Source organism: Austrofundulus limnaeus, unplaced genomic scaffold (genome assembly GCF_001266775.1).
Source record: "Austrofundulus limnaeus strain Quisiro unplaced genomic scaffold, Austrofundulus_limnaeus-1.0 Scaffold72, whole genome shotgun sequence".
Classification (NCBI taxonomy): domain Eukaryota; kingdom Metazoa; phylum Chordata; class Actinopteri; order Cyprinodontiformes; family Rivulidae; genus Austrofundulus; species Austrofundulus limnaeus.
The window spans coordinates 389997-407105 of record NW_013952474.1 but is presented as its reverse complement, the minus strand read 5'-3'; the positions used below and the strand labels follow the sequence as shown (position 1 = coordinate 407105).

At 42.8% G+C, this 17109-nt stretch overlaps 1 protein-coding gene across 4 annotated transcripts in view; it reads right to left on the bottom strand.

Annotated features, from left to right (window-relative positions):
- Positions 1–1140: 1140 nt before the first annotated feature.
- rp1l1a (rp1 like 1a) overlaps positions 1141–17109 on the bottom strand; it is a 24239-nt gene continuing 8270 nt past the window's right edge. For 2 of the 4 annotated variants that reach the window (XM_014010666.1, XM_014010665.1), the window contains exons 2-8: positions 14564–14804; positions 13911–14309; positions 13574–13829; positions 8501–12513; positions 7184–8098; positions 6303–7115; positions 1141–2676 (exon numbers count right to left, since the gene is read on the bottom strand). In XM_014010666.1, the coding sequence (XP_013866120.1) occupies positions 2317–2676; positions 6303–7115; positions 7184–8098; positions 8501–12513; positions 13574–13829; positions 13911–14309; positions 14564–14785 (6978 nt within the window). In that variant the 5' untranslated portion in view covers positions 14786–14804 and the 3' untranslated portion in view covers positions 1141–2316. Of the gene's footprint in view, positions 2677–6302; positions 7116–7183; positions 8099–8500; positions 12514–13573; positions 13830–13910; positions 14310–14563; positions 14805–16773; positions 17104–17109 lie in introns of those variants that run through there. The other 2 variants (XM_014010663.1, XM_014010664.1) reach the window with 2 other exon arrangements.

Here is a 17109-nt window from a genome sequence, read left to right as displayed (position 1 = left end):
ATGGATGGATGTTAGAAAGATGAATGGATGGGTGGTTGGATGGATGGTTGGACAGATGAATGGATGGATGGGTGGATGGATGGGTGGATGGTTAGAAAGATGAATGAATGGATGGGTGGGTGGATGGATGGTTAGAAAGATAAATGGATGGATGGATGGTTAGAAAGATAACGGGATGGATGGATGTTAGAAAGATGAATGGATGGGTGGTTGGATAAATGTGTGGACAGATGAATGGATGGATGGGTGGATGGATGGGTGGATGGATGGTTAGAAAGATAAATGGATGGATGGATGGTTAGAAAGATGAATGGATGGGTGGTTGGATAAATGTGTGGACAGATGAATGAATGGATGGGTGGATGGATGGGTGGATGGTTAGAAAGATGAATGAATGGATGGGTGGGTGGATGGATGTTAGAAAGATGAATGGATGGGTGGTTGGATGAATGTGTGGACAGATGAATGAATGGATGGATGGACGGGTGGATGGATAAATGGTTAGAAAGATGAATGGATGGAAAGGAGGGTGTATGGAACTTTAGATTTTAAATGGGTCATTGTTTTTTTGTGCCCTTTCTGAAACTTTAATAACGGACATTTAATAAATACAGTAACAAGGTATCAATCATAACTTTGCACAAATGTATCATAAGAAAAAAACAGAGGCTGATTCCCAAAATGTCCTCTTMTTTCAGGTACTCATTACATCACAGATGTTCTGCAGATTCAAACAGCTGGCAGCAGCAGGGTACATGTAAGCAGGTGACCTGTTCAGAACAAACTGAACAAACACTGAAAACACAGCACTTCTTTCATGTGGCAAGCCCAACAGTAACTGTGTCAGGATCTGTCTTTTCATCTTTTTTTTGGTGTTTTTAGACTTATTTCACCAGTGTTTTAGATTTTAGCCCCTCAGCTCCTGCCCCGCCCACTCTCACCTGTGGCCAGTTGTCATTTAACCTAGATGTCTTCACTCCTTTCATCAATCCTCGCATGTAAGTCTTTTAGCTTCCACTTCATRTTCAGTCTGGCATTGTGTTTGTTTAGTGCCATGTCTGATTCTCCTTTGTGTCTCCTTGAGTTTTTGAAGTTCTTGCTTTCACGTCAGCCTTTTKKTTTKWTWAAWWAAWYCCTTTTTTGAACTTGAGCTTCTAGTGTCCTGGGTCCTAATCACCTTTATAAACCGTGACGTACAGATTCTGTCAAAAATACACCATAAACAGTCAACAGAATGATTTTTGAAGTATGTTATCATTGGCTATAGAATCTGGTAACAGATAATTATCATTTAAAAAATTTGTGACCCGTGCTGGCAAAATGAGTCAGAATGTTCTCAGGCTCCAGGGACAAAAATGTAAAAATACAGATTTTTTACATAAAAATAACTTAATAAAAATGCCATCTAGTGATGGGCACAATCAAAACGTTAGCTTTGCTAACTCATATAACTAACAAAACACACCTTTGCTCACGCTAACTCACAAAAGAAAAGAAAAAAACGAACGGAAGCTAAAACTAATAGCTAATCACTAACCTCTAAGACAACTGACTGGTGGGACTGACAAACCTATTAATGGTAGTTTGTTAGCTGTTAGCTGACTTAAAGTTGGCAAAACCTAATTTACTGKAAGCTAATTGATCTGCTAACTGTTTTAAGGTTAGTGAAATGCCAATGTGCTAAATGAAAAATTTGTTCTGCTATTAGCTGTTAGCTGATAAGTGGAACACARTAATAATATTCAGGTATATTTTCCTTTGAAACTGACCATCTTCTCTGCTGGGAARTCCCTTCATTTAATGTTTCATTGTCATCAGGAAGCTTGTGAACTCCTGATGACATCATYCCAGACCAATAAAAAATCTAGTGTTTAAACCAGCTAAACAAAACGAGCTTGCTGCCAAATTTCAACAAACTGCAGATTGTTTRGAAGTTTTTGAGATGAAAATTTTTAAAATATTAACTCKTCCTCTTTGTGAWGCATTTTGCCAACACAGGTCACAYRTGAATAACAATAATATGTTTCTTAATGCGTACAGGTAATTTCAGAAATATGAATAAAATACATATTACAAATATAGAATATGTGATTGAATAAAGTGTAGTGTTTGTTTCAACTTTCTACAATCATGGGACACGTCTATAGAAAWGATAATGACTGAATCTTCTTACAGCTGTCCTGGAAAAGTAAAGTGCTTTGAGTGTTGAAGACCGTCTTCAACTCGAAAGATAGACTCAACTAATCACGTTAAGAGTTATCAGTTATTGATGTCTGCCTTCTTGAGTTTGCCCTGGCTCATGATTGGCTGCTCCTGTCACCGCCTGGAAACTCCTTTCATGGCTTTCGTAGAATCCACCAGATTTGAGGTTAAATCTGCGTCGCTGTCTTCTACTGAGCCAGGCTGGGACTCCACAGATGTCCTGGTGAACTGATGCAGCAAAGTCCCGTCTTCGTTTTTGGCTTTAGCCTCTTCCTCCTCCTCGCTCTTTTCTACATACTYGAACTCCTCTACGATGTCTTCCTCRTTCTCTTCGCCGTCATTCTCCTTCTCGTCACCCAAGCCTCCAGCCTCCTCGCGTCCAGATTCTTCAGTGYTGTTATCAGGTTTGCTGTCATCCGAGTCCTCGACGTCGGCCTCTTCACCTTCAGTCCCAACCGGGATCTCAGCCTGGCTCTGAAGGTCAAACAAGATAAACATCACCTGTGAGCCGTCATAAAATAGCCAAACTAGTCTGCGACAAGGCGTCAGAATGTCTTTAGTTTTAATGGTGAAGCTCCATTTTTATTTTTGTTCTAATACTTTGTTGCATTAGTTCAGATCTGAAACTGTTCATCAGGGTGCTACTACCCTGTGTCAGACCACTTCAGTTTTGGAGTTCTGAACAGTCCAATCAACAGGTCCAGGTCTTGAGATCAGAGGACGGAGCTCAGTTCTTTCAGCGTTTTAACAATTTAGTTTTAAATAAATGAGCTCCAGTCCCAAACCAGAGTTTACAGATTCAGACTTCAGCCAAGCTTAACTGGAGGAAGCACTAGGACTGGTAGTACTACTAGTATTAGTACTGGTACTAATAAATACTAAGAGTGTTATTGCTAAACTAGAACTAGTACTAAAGGTACCCAACTACAATCTAATGTACAACAGTAATAGGAATACTAGTACAAATACTGCTATGTTAATAGTACTGCTATTGCTAGTACTAGTAGAATGCAGTACCTCAAGAACAAATATTAATGTACTAGTATAACACTAATACATAAAAGTTATTAATAGCACAATTACTAGTAGTATTGGTAGTAATATAGTAGAGTACAAGTTTAATAAGGTAAGTCTAAAGCTTATACTCTTATGGCAATAGTACAAGTACAAATAAGAATATGAGAGGTACTAAAAGTAGTAATACTAATACTCATAATAGGACAAGTATATGTGGTAATAGTACTAGTAGAACTAGAAATAGTATAGTTAAAGTATTACTGTTACTAGTATAAATATAATATTAGTACTATTAGTACCAGTATAAAAAGTACTAGTATAATAAAAGAACAAATTGTACAAAAAAGTAATAGAATTACTAGTACTGGTAGTACAAGTATAGTACTAGTAGTAATACTAGTAGCCAACTAGTAATAGTAATACTCCTGCTAGTATTAGTGCTACTATATTAATACTCTTTTAAGAAAAAGTACATTGTATTTCATGCAAACTTGTTTTTTTTTTCTCTTATTCTGTTTCCATCATGTTCAGTGTTTTCTTCTGCATCTTAAAAACTCATAAATCACCTGGGAATACTGTGACTGTTGGTATTAGTACATTGTGAGGGTTAGGCAAAGTTTCCTAAAAACTACAAAAATATTGTAGTTCTCACACAGCTGCAGTTTAAGGTCATATTTTTTTATTTTACCACTAAATACTGAAGCTGCAGTGTGATGTCATGCACTCTGTCGTTTGAGGTGCTGAAACATTTCAAAATTTTTGTCAAACTTTTCCCATTTCAATACTCTTTACACTTCTTATATAGTTTATACATAAAAACATGGGTACTTTTGTCTTCTTTCACCTCCAGTGTCTCTCATGGCTACAGTTTTCTCTCTGAGTACAGAAGACACACCACATTGGCAGCATCTACCAATGTGGTGCCAATGTGTGCTGCTGCCATTCTTGGCCARGTCTCTCTTGAAAAAGAGAATTTTAATCTCAATGAGATCTACCTGGTTAAATAAMGGTTTAAATAAATAAAAAATCTAAACTCTCAGACTTCCATCTAAATCATTACTCCTACACATTAAACACATAAAAACTTACACATGCAGTCATGAACCTGTATGATTTTTACGCTGCAACAGTTTTTCAGCACAAATTTTACACAGTTTTATATGTAAAAAATATTTTGTCAGTTTAGACCAGGGAAATTGTCTAATCTTGGTCCTGGAGGGTCGTTATCCTGCAGATTTTACTGATCCTTCTGCTCCAACTCACCTGATTCATTGGTTGAATAATTTTTTCATGTTCTGCAGAAACCTGCTCATCAATTGTTGATTTAACAAATCTGGTGTGTTGGAGCAGAGGAACATCTAAAACATGCAGGAAGGTGGTCCCTCCAGGACCAGGACTGGACACTCCTGCTATAAGGGCTCGACACACGGGAGGCGACGTCGCTCACTCTCCATTCATTTCCTATGGAGCCTGTGCGGTGAGGCGACAATCGCTTGCCCTCCTCCAGCTAAGCGACCGTCGAAAATAGTGCATGTGAAAATTCGCGCTCGTACACGTAGACGTGCACAAGTGAGCTTGCGACGCGACATATGAAAGTTGAAAAATGTTCAACTTTTGTCGCTGTCGCTTAGCGTACAACCAATCAGCGAGGGTTTCATTGGCTGAGAGGAGAGTATGCTACACACTGCCGTTAGCTAACACTTTCACCAAGTGATTACTAAAAAGCTTTGTGGGAATTTATTGGCACCAGGGTGAAGTTTAAGAAAAGTTTTTCCTCATAAAACTGTATCTTGATGTGTGTTTGTTTTTCAATATCATTAGCATCGCAAGATTTGTTTAGTTTACACGTCCGTAATGCACACCCCCCTTCAGAGTCAAGAACCAATCAAATTTTGTGAAGACAAGCGACCTGAGAGCGCGATTCACAACGCTGTGATCGCTATCACGTCCTGTGTGTCGGGTTTCACCCTGGCTGCGATGACAGCCGTTAATCGCTGTAGTTTGTCGCTGCCCGTGTGTCGAGCCCTCTAGATTCTTACAAAAACAAGTCCAATTACTTATCGAGCTTTATGGAAGTAAATTCTGTCTGTAGCTGCATCAGCATTTTGCTCCGCATTGCTGCTAAACTAAAGAGGTTTCTCCAGGCTGTCTAATTGGATGGTGAGATTATCGTTTTTCCCACAAGCTTAGAATGAAGCACGAGGCTGAAGTGAGTCCGATTTAACCCCTGAGTCTGGACTCTTAAATTASAGTCCTGATTTTTTTCTGTTCTGAAACAATCACTGATCATCAGATCAATTTATAATTTGATCAGGAACTTTGCTTTGACTGCAGGTGTGTCATCAAGTGGTACAGAAGTAGAAACTACCATAAAAATGAAGATTTCTGAGTTATTTTTAAATCTGTTGCTCAATGTGCTCCCAGATTCATTTAATAAATGAAAAACCAATGCTTGCAAGGTCAGCTTTTAGAGTTTAACTTAATGATCAGATGGTAACAAAAGTGAATAAAACCTTAATTGTATGTCTCAAATCCATTTTCTGGTTCATGTTTTCAGTTCAAGAAGGCTATGAGAAGATGTCTAAACCAGCAGYGCCAAATCCTGGTCTTCAAAGACCACTACCCTGCATGTTTTAGTCGTTTCTCTGCWCTTCAGCAGGTCTTGMAGTTGTACAGAAGCCTGTTTAGTCACACATTTATTCAAACCAGGTGTGTYGAAGCAGAGATACATTCAAATGAGCAGCATAGTGGCCCTCAAGGACAAGGATTGGACATCACTGGAGTCCRTTGTACTTTTTGGCAAAACTATGTTCTCAGATGTTTTGCAGACCTAAATACTTCAGTAGGTTAGAAAATAGCAAAAGACCAATAATATAAAGCCAATAYGGTGATAACATCACAATTTGATTGTAAAAGAAATTGTGATCTGATATGTTATTGCCTGTGTTTATCTTTTGAGACAAATTTAACTTCAGAGAACATCTACGTTAAGAGAGTTGAAGTTGAGTAACAGRTTTTTACTTTTAAACATCCGTTTTCAGTTTCAATGAAAGAACTTTTCTGACCARACACTTGGTCTTTACCTGTGGTGAGACTCTCTCCTCCTCAGACGCATCTTCATCTTGCTCCTTGCTCTCGCTCCCTGTCTCTTGGTCGTGTGACTCTTCGTCTTCCGTTCCATCATCCTCATCATCTTCATCCTCCGCCTCTGTGCTGATGTTTCCCTCCATAACCTCCTCCACCAGCGTCTGTTCKTCCTTCCCAGCGGTTCCCTCCTTCACYGTCTCTTTGTCACTCTCCYCCTCTTCCTCCCCTGTCTCCTCTCCTGACTTATCTGTGCAGTTGCTTGTTTCTTCTTCTCTGCTGCTCTCATCTTCATCTTTAGTAGATGGACAGGTGCACCCCTCTTCCTCCTCTTCCTCTTCATTTTCAGATGTCTCATCTTGTTCGMTTGTTTCTCCTTCATCCTGCTCCTCAGCTTCCACGCTGTTTTGTTCCTTGCTCTTGTTTTTCTCCYGCAGTACCTCCTCATCTCCTTCTAGAATTGTCTCCTCTAAAACAGCGTCGGTTTTTGTATGCACCTTGGTTTCCTCCTCCTCTTCTTCCTCAACCATTTCTAAATTCCTTGCTTCTTCGTCTTCCTCCTCTGCGTGTTGCGGTGCTGCCATGGTTGAGGGTGCTGGGCTCTTTTTAAGCTGCAGGATCTTGCGAAGATCAAACTCCATCATAACGGGGCATTCAGCCGCCAGCGGGTTCTTTTTGAGAGGCCGGGCGGCCATTTTCTTGCGAACGCAAGCGTCACAGGGGCAGTACTCATCGTCACTTCGCTGATCGCTCCCTGTCATGTCCTCGTCACTGACAGAGTCTGCAGTTTTTACCGACTGGTTCTTCATAACCTGGAACAGAAGTCATTGTGAGCGTCACGCATTTCAAACTTTTGGTTAGGAGTAAAAATGTTCTTTACCTTCATTATTCGACGCCTCTTCTCCGTCATGGTGGAGTCCCTGGAGATGCTGGCCAACTGCGGTGGCCGAGGCCACTTGCCCCCTTTCCCAGCTCGACTCTGAATTTTCTTCATCTCTCGCTGGATGCTGCTCTGGATGCGCCGGCTCACCTCGTCCCTCAGCTCGGCGATCATGGCGTCCAGGACGAGGCTATCGTCCAGGTCCCAGCGGACTTTGAACTCCGCCATGGCCTGGATGTAGTGGCTCATGAACTGTTTCTCTAGCTTCTGCAGGAGTTGAAGGACCCAGACTGGATCGGGGTCCTGGGAGAGTCTTTTGGACAAGGGCGCTCGCGGGACGCTTGAGTGGACATCTTCCTGAGCTTCTCTTTCGTTGTCTGTAGGGTATCTGAAGCTGTCGTTGGCAGAGTTCTTCTCTGACGAGGAGGTGTTTTCAGTGGTCTTTCGACTCTCTTGACTTTGAGGAACCATATTTTGGTCTTCACTCTTTCTTGTTGTGTCTGCTTTAAATGTCTCCTCATGGTCCATTTCAGTGTCCTTATCGCTGCCGTTTCCATTTCTGTCCTCTTTTTCTGGAGCCTCTTTCTTGTTAGTGCACATTCCATCTTCTCTTTGGTTTCCATTTCCTTTTCCTGATCCGTCTGACCCACTACTCATGCCCACCCCAGATGAGGACCTTGGTGGGGTCACCTGCTTTGAAACTCTACTGTCCTTGGTCTCCCCGACCTCAAAGTCCCTTGGTTCATGGAGCCAGAGTGACTGAAGGATGGCCATGACCTCTTCGTACTGCTGTTTACGTTCTTTTGGTTGATGACTTTCGCAGCTCATGGAGGGTTCAATAAGCTGGAGCTGAGCCAAGCAGTCCAGAAGCCCCCTGGCTGATGTACTCAGTCTACGACCGTAAACTGGGGATACCTAGACAAGACAGCAAAGATACAGATGATTTTATATTCATTATTCTTATATTTAATAAAATGAAGACATTTTTATACTCTCTAAAGACTGATTTTAAATATTTAACCTAATGAATCAATGATCTCTTAGAGTTTAGGGTTGGCTGAAACCACTTTATTGGTCTAAGTGTGTTGCTAAATCTGGAAATGAGCAGATGTTTTGYTTTACTGAACACCTTTTGACAAACATGTCACACCAGCATTTCTAGCTGCAGAATCAATGGAACCAGATAAAATGTCTGTAAGGTACAACATAACGAGCTCGTAAGTTCAGYGTTTTAGAATGCTGTGGTCCAAATGCTACCAGTAACTTGCTTCTTAGGCTCTGTAAATCCCAACACAATTTTAAAACACAACATCTTACCTCAGGCATGCTTCTGCATCGTCCTAGAGAAGAGCTTAAGAGAACTTTCATCACAGTTGCAGAATATTGCCAGTTCTTGGAGTGAGATGAAGTCCTTGTCGAATCATCCAAMGTTGGGTTTTCGGCGTCACAATCAACTTTGCGGTCTTTGTCTACATCTTGCTGTCCAGCGTCGTCATCATTGTCCTCTTGCTCCTCATTAGGGCTCTCCTCGGTTGCTCCTATCTCTTCCCCAGGTGTTTCAAGCATCTGCTTCGTCGTCTCGTCTTCCTCGTTTAACTCATGGTCAAAAGGCAGCATTTCGCCTTTGGTGGGAATGCTCTGCAGCCAATCGCTAACAACCTCATTAGGGGACTTGTTGGGTAGGTATTCGAGTGTAAGCTCCACTGCATCCTCCTGATCCTTCCGATTCCTGCTTTTATGAGACCTCTCACTTTTCTCACTTCGAGGCCTGTCACTGGATTTTGAATGTTTGCTGTGCTGGCATGCAGCAGGAGTAGTTTCCCTCCTCTCAGCAGACACAGAACTTTCACTTCCTGCTTTGGTTTTACTGCTTGGTCTGGGGTTGTGTACGGGACAAGGACTGCCGCCCTCGCTTCCTCTCTGGGACTTAGTCTTGTGACTTTTGTCTGGACTGAAACATGATTTGACTGATTCGTGAGTTGCTGTACGTTGCTGAGCTGAAGCCGTTGACGTGGGTCTGAGGGAAATGTGAGAGCATGTACTCTGTGCCTCGTTTTGTGTGATACCTTCCTTCTTGTTGGTCTCGGTGTCTCGGTTTTCASTGTCAGTATTTGCATTATCTTTCACGGCATTTTTAACCTTAGCCCTCGAATGGGGTTTTCTATGAATGGTAGCATTTCCCGATATTTTGCCCAGCGTATCCGTTTTGCTGGCATTTGTTGTTGATGTTGATTTCACACTTTTTCTTTCCTCRTCCTTACCATCAAGCATTTGATCTGCTTCTTTGATGCTGCAGTTACAACAGGATTTACAAGACCTCTTGCTTTTCACCGTACTTGCACTTGCTGCTCTTTCTGTAGTTTGTTCTCCACTCCCATCATCCKCATTGTCACCTCCTTTAGGTGTTTTAATAGTAGGAATATCATCTGCCAGAAGATGGGCTGGAATGATTTCTTTGTTACCGTCAGACACGGTGGACCCTGATCTCTTTGGATCTTCTTTGGCAGAGGATTTCTCCGGGCTCTTGAGAAAAGAAACACCAGATTTACCGCTGTCTGAACCRTCTATTTCTTGGTCTTCCTGTAGCCCAAGAGAGATGGATCCTGATGAGTTATGACTTGTAGGTGCCTCTGTGCCTCCTGATGCTTTCCTTTGTCTTTTTGATAAAGATGACAAGATGCTAGAGGCTCTTTCAGAAGCCCCATCATACTTCCCCTCTTCCTCATCCTCTCCTTTTTCTTCCTTTTCAGGAGCTGATGCTGCTCCACAGCAACATCTGGATCTGCCAAGTCTCTGTTCTCCAACCTCRGGTTTTGGTAGCAACTGCTGGGACTGAGATTGTTTGGGGGAAGCAGCTTTGGGCGAATGGGTTCGGGATGATGGTCGTCTTCTTGGTGAGAGTGTKTGGCCATGAGAGTCACTGTTGGTCTCAGTAACAGCGATATCGGCCATTTTATTATTTGAGTCTTGCAATAAATTTGAAGCTTGTCCTTTTGTGTCTGTGCCCTCTTCATCAGGACTTCCTGGTGTTTTAATGATGGCAATATGTGGACTTGTGAGATTCCCGGTTGAGTTTGACTTGTGAGAAGCACCAGACTTCAAAGAAGGTTCACATTCTAGGTCTTTTCTGTTTCCCGTCTCGTCTCCATTCATCTCGGACATTGTAATGTTGGCTTCATGGTGATGTAGAGACGTTTTTGTCTGGTTTGACTTGAGGGACTTGGCAGAAGATCTCCCTGACGTAGCACTTGGGGATCTGGAAGAACAAGGTCTTTCTGAAGTTTTCGTGGATTTACGGGATGTATTAGACTTTGCTGACACTACGCTTGCTGACCTTTCCTCTACCGTTGCCCCTTCAGTGGGTTTGTCTGATACTGCTTCAGCATTCTGATTGTGATTACACTTGTCAGGTGTTCCAGACTTTGCTGACACACTGGATTTTGTTGATTTTTTCGATAGAATACTTTCAGCTTTTCCAGACTTGGCAGAAGCATTTGACCGAACAGAGAGCAAACTGGGAGCTCGTGCTTCTTCGTCACCTTCTTCTGAGGCCAATTTGTCTGATAACACAGCTTCTTCGGTACATAAGTGACAGTTTGTCTTTGGAAACTTGTCTGAAGGAATGGATTTGTCTGACAACGAGCTGGCTATTCTTTCCTTCCCAGCTTCAGCTGTGCATTTGGACTTTCTAGACATAGCAGACAGGTTCAATTGAGCTGACATGGCACTGGGGGTTCTTTTGTTGCCATTTTCAGCTATAACACCATTACAATTAGACTTGTGTGACATGTTTGACCTGAGGCTTGTAGCTGAGGTGGAACTTGGAGCCCTGCTTTCATTTTTCCCCTTTGAGTTTGGATTGGAAGCTGTTGACGTGACACTTGGTGCTCTCCTTTCCAAGGTGTTCAGTACAGCAGAGATTGAACCGTTGATGGTAGGGCCGATCTTTTCTGAGCACACTGAAGCCACATCATCACAGCAGCTATTTTCATTCTCCTTGTTGGAGAAAAGAAACACAGGGTGTGGAGAGTTAGTCTCACATTTCCAGCCTCCACAGTTTGGACACACGTCAGACATCCATGACTTTGGAGTGCTCACTGATCGTCCTGTGTGACGAGATAATCCACCAGCAGCTCTGTTTGTGTCTTCACTCTCAACATCAGCTGCCCCTTCTCCTTCTGATCTGGGTTTGCTAATGTTGGACCTGGAGCTAGGCACTCGATCGGGCTCACCTGTGTCAGCTGCTGAGTGCGGGGTCGCTGCTCCACAGTGGCACGTGGAGGCCACAAACGGCACCCTGCTGTCTGTTTCATTGTTCTCCTTTTGGCTCTTGTGTTTGACAGAGTGGGCCGAATTGGCTGAGACGTTGCTAGTTGGCTGTTTACCTAAGTGAGCTGCAGGGATTGGTTCAGTTCTGTTGGAGCACTGAGAAGCACTGGGTGGTAGATCGTCCTCGTCATCTTGGTCCTCTTTCAGTGACTGAAGAACACGCGAGGAGCTGCTAATTGCAGACAGAGGGCGGTTTTCTTCTTGCCCCATCGTCAGCTCACCCTCAACCAACTTTCTGTTTGGTGGTAGAAGATCAGCATCCATGGTGACCACTTCAGACCTGCTGCAGCACCGACTAACTGTGCAGACCTCCACCTGAGTGTCCCCATCTCGATCCACCTCTATACTGTGCTCCACCTGCTCCGTCACAGACATCTCTTTCTGGACAAATTGGCTCTGCTCTGAGCCACCGGGAGACCCGGGGAGCCGCGCTCTGCACCGAACCATCCTTCTCGAATTGCACGATGAGGATGAGCTCGAGGAGCGTGCTTGTCTCATTGAGGTATGGTTGGACGTATGCGTGGGCGGGACAGGACGGTGCTTGTTGGTCAAGTTTTCCCACAAGTCGAATTGATTGTTATGTCTCTGGTAGCAACAGGGACAGTGMTTTTCTGCCAGTGAACATTTAGAATAATCCACACCATCATATGAGGCAGAGTCGGGGTCCGAACAGCTTTCTGATTGACTCTGGTGCAGGTAATGTGTTTGTGTTTGGCTCAGGGGGCAACAGTCATTCATCAGGGAGGGTGATTTTTTAATTTGTGTTGACCACTGTATGGATTCATCATTCTGGAGGCGAAAACGCACCCTCATCTCTACTGATAGACTTCCGTCTTTATTAACTAAGACACGCTTTTCGATGTCATCATTCAATATGGCTGGTCTCGCTTGAGAGCTAACGCCATAGGACTTTTCAGAAGACATAGAGAAACGAGTGGAGCGAGTGGAGGAATCCGAGCGAGGGTGGATAATGCTCTTCTTGGTTTCCAAACCAAAGTTATCTGAAAAGAAAAAAAAAGAATACACAAGATCACTTTTTGAGATAACTGCTGACTTTGAGGCTGAAGAGCGAGCACTAAATTGTATACGCAAACTAAAAGATGGCCATGCTATTACTGGGTATGTTGCACGTAATTTACGAAGACTGCATATGTACATGATAATAAATGCAAGAGTGGTGCAGACCTCCCTACTGAAATAATGATTTAGTGTGTGCTACTGGCTGTGGAGAAGRAGGCAACTGATCCAGATGTGAGAAAAGACAGTGTTGCAGTGTCTCCATATGATAGGAGCCGCATGAGTAGCTCTTTCTGGACTTGACCAAAAAAAAAAAACGTATTTTCTTAGTTTAATTTTTGTTAACGTTTTCGCAACACACTTTTWAAAAAATCTAATGTAATACTTTAACATCAAATTAAAAGAAGTTTTAATAATTTGTCAACCAGAACACACATCACAGCGCACACTGCACCCGGTGGCAGTCCAGCCGAGAGATGAATGTTTAAGTGAKAGGTGCAGAGATACGCTCTCTCATTTTCACTCTCTAGAAGAGAAACACAGTCACATTGTTTGTATATATTGTCAGTGTGCAGTCATTGTAATGCAGGCTGTGTTTGGAGAATGATTAAAAACTTCAGTCACAGCCATGGATGTCACTTCAAAGAAATTTCTTATTACTGTCTCCTAGGCCAGAGGGGAGCGGATAATGCATCTGAAGCTATGCAGCCAGTTTGCACCTGCCTTTCAAACGCTCTAAATTTAGAAGCAAAAACAACAACGGCAACCAGTTTCAAGTTTGTTAATYACACTGTGAGCGATAAATGATTGAGTCTGCATATCCTCATGTCAGTATTTTGCGCATTCTGATAATTATCATATATTCTGCATATTCATGTAAGTTAACACGCTAAATGGATTGCTGCTGGTATTTTACTCATTAAAGCAACTCTTGGTGCACACAGTTAGTAGATCAGCTTTCATAGCTTTTAACAGGCACAAACCTTTGAGAAATCAGTCTCTTAGTGTAAATGTTCTTGTTGAAATTTTACCCACACAACTTACTGTTTTTCTGCGTTTCATCGGATTCGCTGGCTCTGGACTGAGCTCTGCGAGAAGGAGACCTCACTCCTTGGGTGGAAGGAGATCGGGCCCCGTTTCCAGGAATCCGTGGACCCAGACCAGGAGACTTGCTGCCCAGGCCGGGCAGTTTTTCCTCTGAGGTTTTTCTGATGAAATTAAGGAGCGCCGGGCTGAAGCTTTCGCGGCCAACACACACCAGCACGGCAGGACAAGTCATCAAGCTCTGAACGCTGTCGATCTAGAAGGAAACGCACACGGCATGAGCCTTTATCAAAATTCTCTTTGCGCTACACATTTAAATAAAACAAAAGAGTAACACCTTGCGTCCTTCTACGGTGTAGAGTTTGCGGACGTGAAACTGCATCACCTCTGATGCTTCATCGAGAAAAGATTTCAGGCTTCTAGTTGACCTCCTGCTCAGCACGATGCTCCTCCTCACTCCCGGCTCGCTGTTCCTCACCAGCAGGATCCGGCGCTGCCTGTGCAGCAAGTGCAAATGGCCAGGGGCCATCGCAGAGGAGCTCTCGGGCCGCTGGGGCCTCCGGCTGTGATGGTACCAGGTTCCTTGGCGTTTGCTGGCCAGCTCCATGTCAATGGGCTTAGTTTGACGGCGGTCGGAGCAGAGGTAGCAGCCACCGTCTTGGAGCTGCTCCAGGTGTTTGATGGTGTGTGTGCCTCGGGGCGTGGTCACAGTCCGCACACCAAACGGCAGTGGGACCTGTAAAAAATATAGTCACTGTATGCATGCTTGTGTGGTGCCATTTTTACAAAAAAATGCTACAGAGCAGACTTGTCCTGCTCTCAAATTGAAAATATACGCTCTTGGATTAAGTCAGCTATTTCCCYCCATATATTCCATAAAAAAAGAAGAAGACATAATTCACCCAACAATGTAGAGTTACAGGTGCAGCAAACGCACATCTGAAAAGCGAGCTTCAAAGGATTTCTCCGCGTCTGACTCGTTCTGCTAACCTTTTGAGAAAGGTCGTCCAGCAGGGTGTCGAAACATTTAAAGCTGCGCTTGTGGATGGCCATCCTGACCCCACCGAACTGGCTGTCGCCGCTTCTGTAGAAGGTGATCCGTTTGGCCGGGGCGGCCGAGGTCACACGGGAGCCGCGYGAATCGAAGACAGGGGGCGTGGCATCTTTAGACGGGGGTCGGGGGTCCCACGTCCCCGTCTGGACCGATTGCATGCTCTGATCTCACGTGCACCTGCGGAGTGAAAACATGCAGCCCTGATTTTAAAAGGTCAACAAACGGATGCCTCAAAACACCAACGCTTCGAGGCGCTGGCTCRTCTTCAGGTCTTTATACCTTGTAATCACTCTCACACAGTCACACAGTCCTAATCAGGATATTTAAATRAGGATTCGGGACGTTAACAGGATGTCCTGACACGGCTCAGAGTCAAACAAGGAGAAAACATTTTGTATCTGTTTTAACTCTTCAAATTCATGGACAGCCAGATTAATGCTTTATTATCCTGATAGTAAATAACTGAATGAGCACAWACTCTACATTCACTGTTAWTTAAATTACATCTTTACTGCTGAATTACAAGGTCTCAAGATGAAATTGATATATTTCAAAGTGGCAACACCTAATTAAGCTGCATATATGTAATAATATGAGTGTTTAAAGACAGAGCTGTTAYGTTTAGTACAGAAGAACATATAAAGAAATCCTATTTTTTAAAAGACGAAGAGTCTGAACAGAAATAATAAACCAGATTGTGCAATCTACTGCTGCCCTTGGCCCAAAATGACAATAGAGGCCTCAATCAGGTCTCCTGGGTCATTTCAACCCAAAGGCAGCAGGAGGGTCAGAACAGATTCCACTGGTCCTCACAGTTATACTTTTCTTCAGAAACTTTCTCAGTTTTACATTACAAATWTAAAATATGCTGAACCTCACTGACTTCATTTCATGTCCTTTTTAACAGTGGGCGCRATAATTATAACGTTTAATTAATTATGTTAAAAGGTGAACATTATCAGCAGGATTATCAGGATTTCCAGCCCCTTGAGGCGTTAACATCGGGACCAAATTACCTCTYTATACTGCAGACGAGCTCAATGTGACACCATGACTCTTAATCCCTCTTTAGCTTTGTGTTGATTTCAGTGTAAGGGAACAGCTTAACCTGGTATTTAGCYATGATTCAACATCTCAACAAGCCGTTAAAAGTGGTTCTGATTAGCTTTAAACTTGATACGCTCATTTTCTTCTTTACTTAATGTGTAGATGCCACAAAATTGCTTTTCTTTTCAAGTCATAAACATTTTCACTCCAACGAGAAACTAGCAAAGATACAGGGAACAAAAGTGACAGACTGAAAGTAGTAACAAAGATTATYATTGATTTATCTTATCACTTTTAATCTAAAAAATGTTGGAAAAATACAGATTTGTTAGTTATTGACCCAAAAGATCAAGGTAAGGTGAACCATTCCTAACCAAGCATGGCCATGGATGGATGGATAAATGGACGGATGGATGGATGGATGGATGGTTAAATAATACATGGATGGATGAATGGATGGATGGATGATGGATGGATAAATGATGGATGGATGGATGGATGGATGGATGGATGATAGATGGAAGGATAAATAATGGATGGATGGATGATGGATGGATGGATGGATGGATGGATGAAAGGATAAATAATGGATGGATGGATGATAGATGGATGGATAAATGATGGATGGATGGATGGATGGATGATAGATGGATAGATGGATGGATGGATGGATGGATGGATGGATGGATGGATAGAAAAGTAATTTTGCTATTTAACACAAAAATACATTATTAGCTGCTGAGCTGATTATTAACCAATAAAAATTCATTTGAACCATAATTTTTCCAAACACTGTTGCTAGTTTTATGGGGAGTATTGTATCTCATTCCTCTAAAATCGATGGTTGTGGCTCATTTAGCATCGACAAAAGCATAATTTAAAATGGAGGTTTGATGTAATTTACCCCCAATTTAATAACAATAGACCATTATTAAGAGATAATAGCAACTTTATCAATATTTACCAGTAAGGCATTCACATTTTGCCTTTCCATTTTTCTTTATTTTTTTATCATCTGAAGCATCCTTTTAAAGCTCAAAAACTAAACCGTTCCAACAGCCTGTTAATAAAATCATTCTAAGATAAAGGGGCTACTCACGCAACCAGGAAACATGGTCCAAAAGTGGCGTGGAAAAGTTCAGAGAAAATGCGTTGATGGAGCGGTCGAGTCAGACCAGAGTCTGCACCACTTGTGTGAATCTCTTCATGTTCAAGTCTGAGCCTGAGTCGTACTCTGAGACGTAACACGAAAGCTGTAAGTCTGAGGCTCTCAAGGTAAAATGGCAGCCGGTAATCAGGTATAAGTGGGAGAGGGGGATGGACAGGCAGAAGACGGGAGGGGACAGAGCTAAGGATAGAAAGAAAAGCCTGCTTAAGGATCTGAATGTGTGTGTGTGTGTGTGTGTGTGTGTGTGTGTGTGTGTGTGTGTGTGTG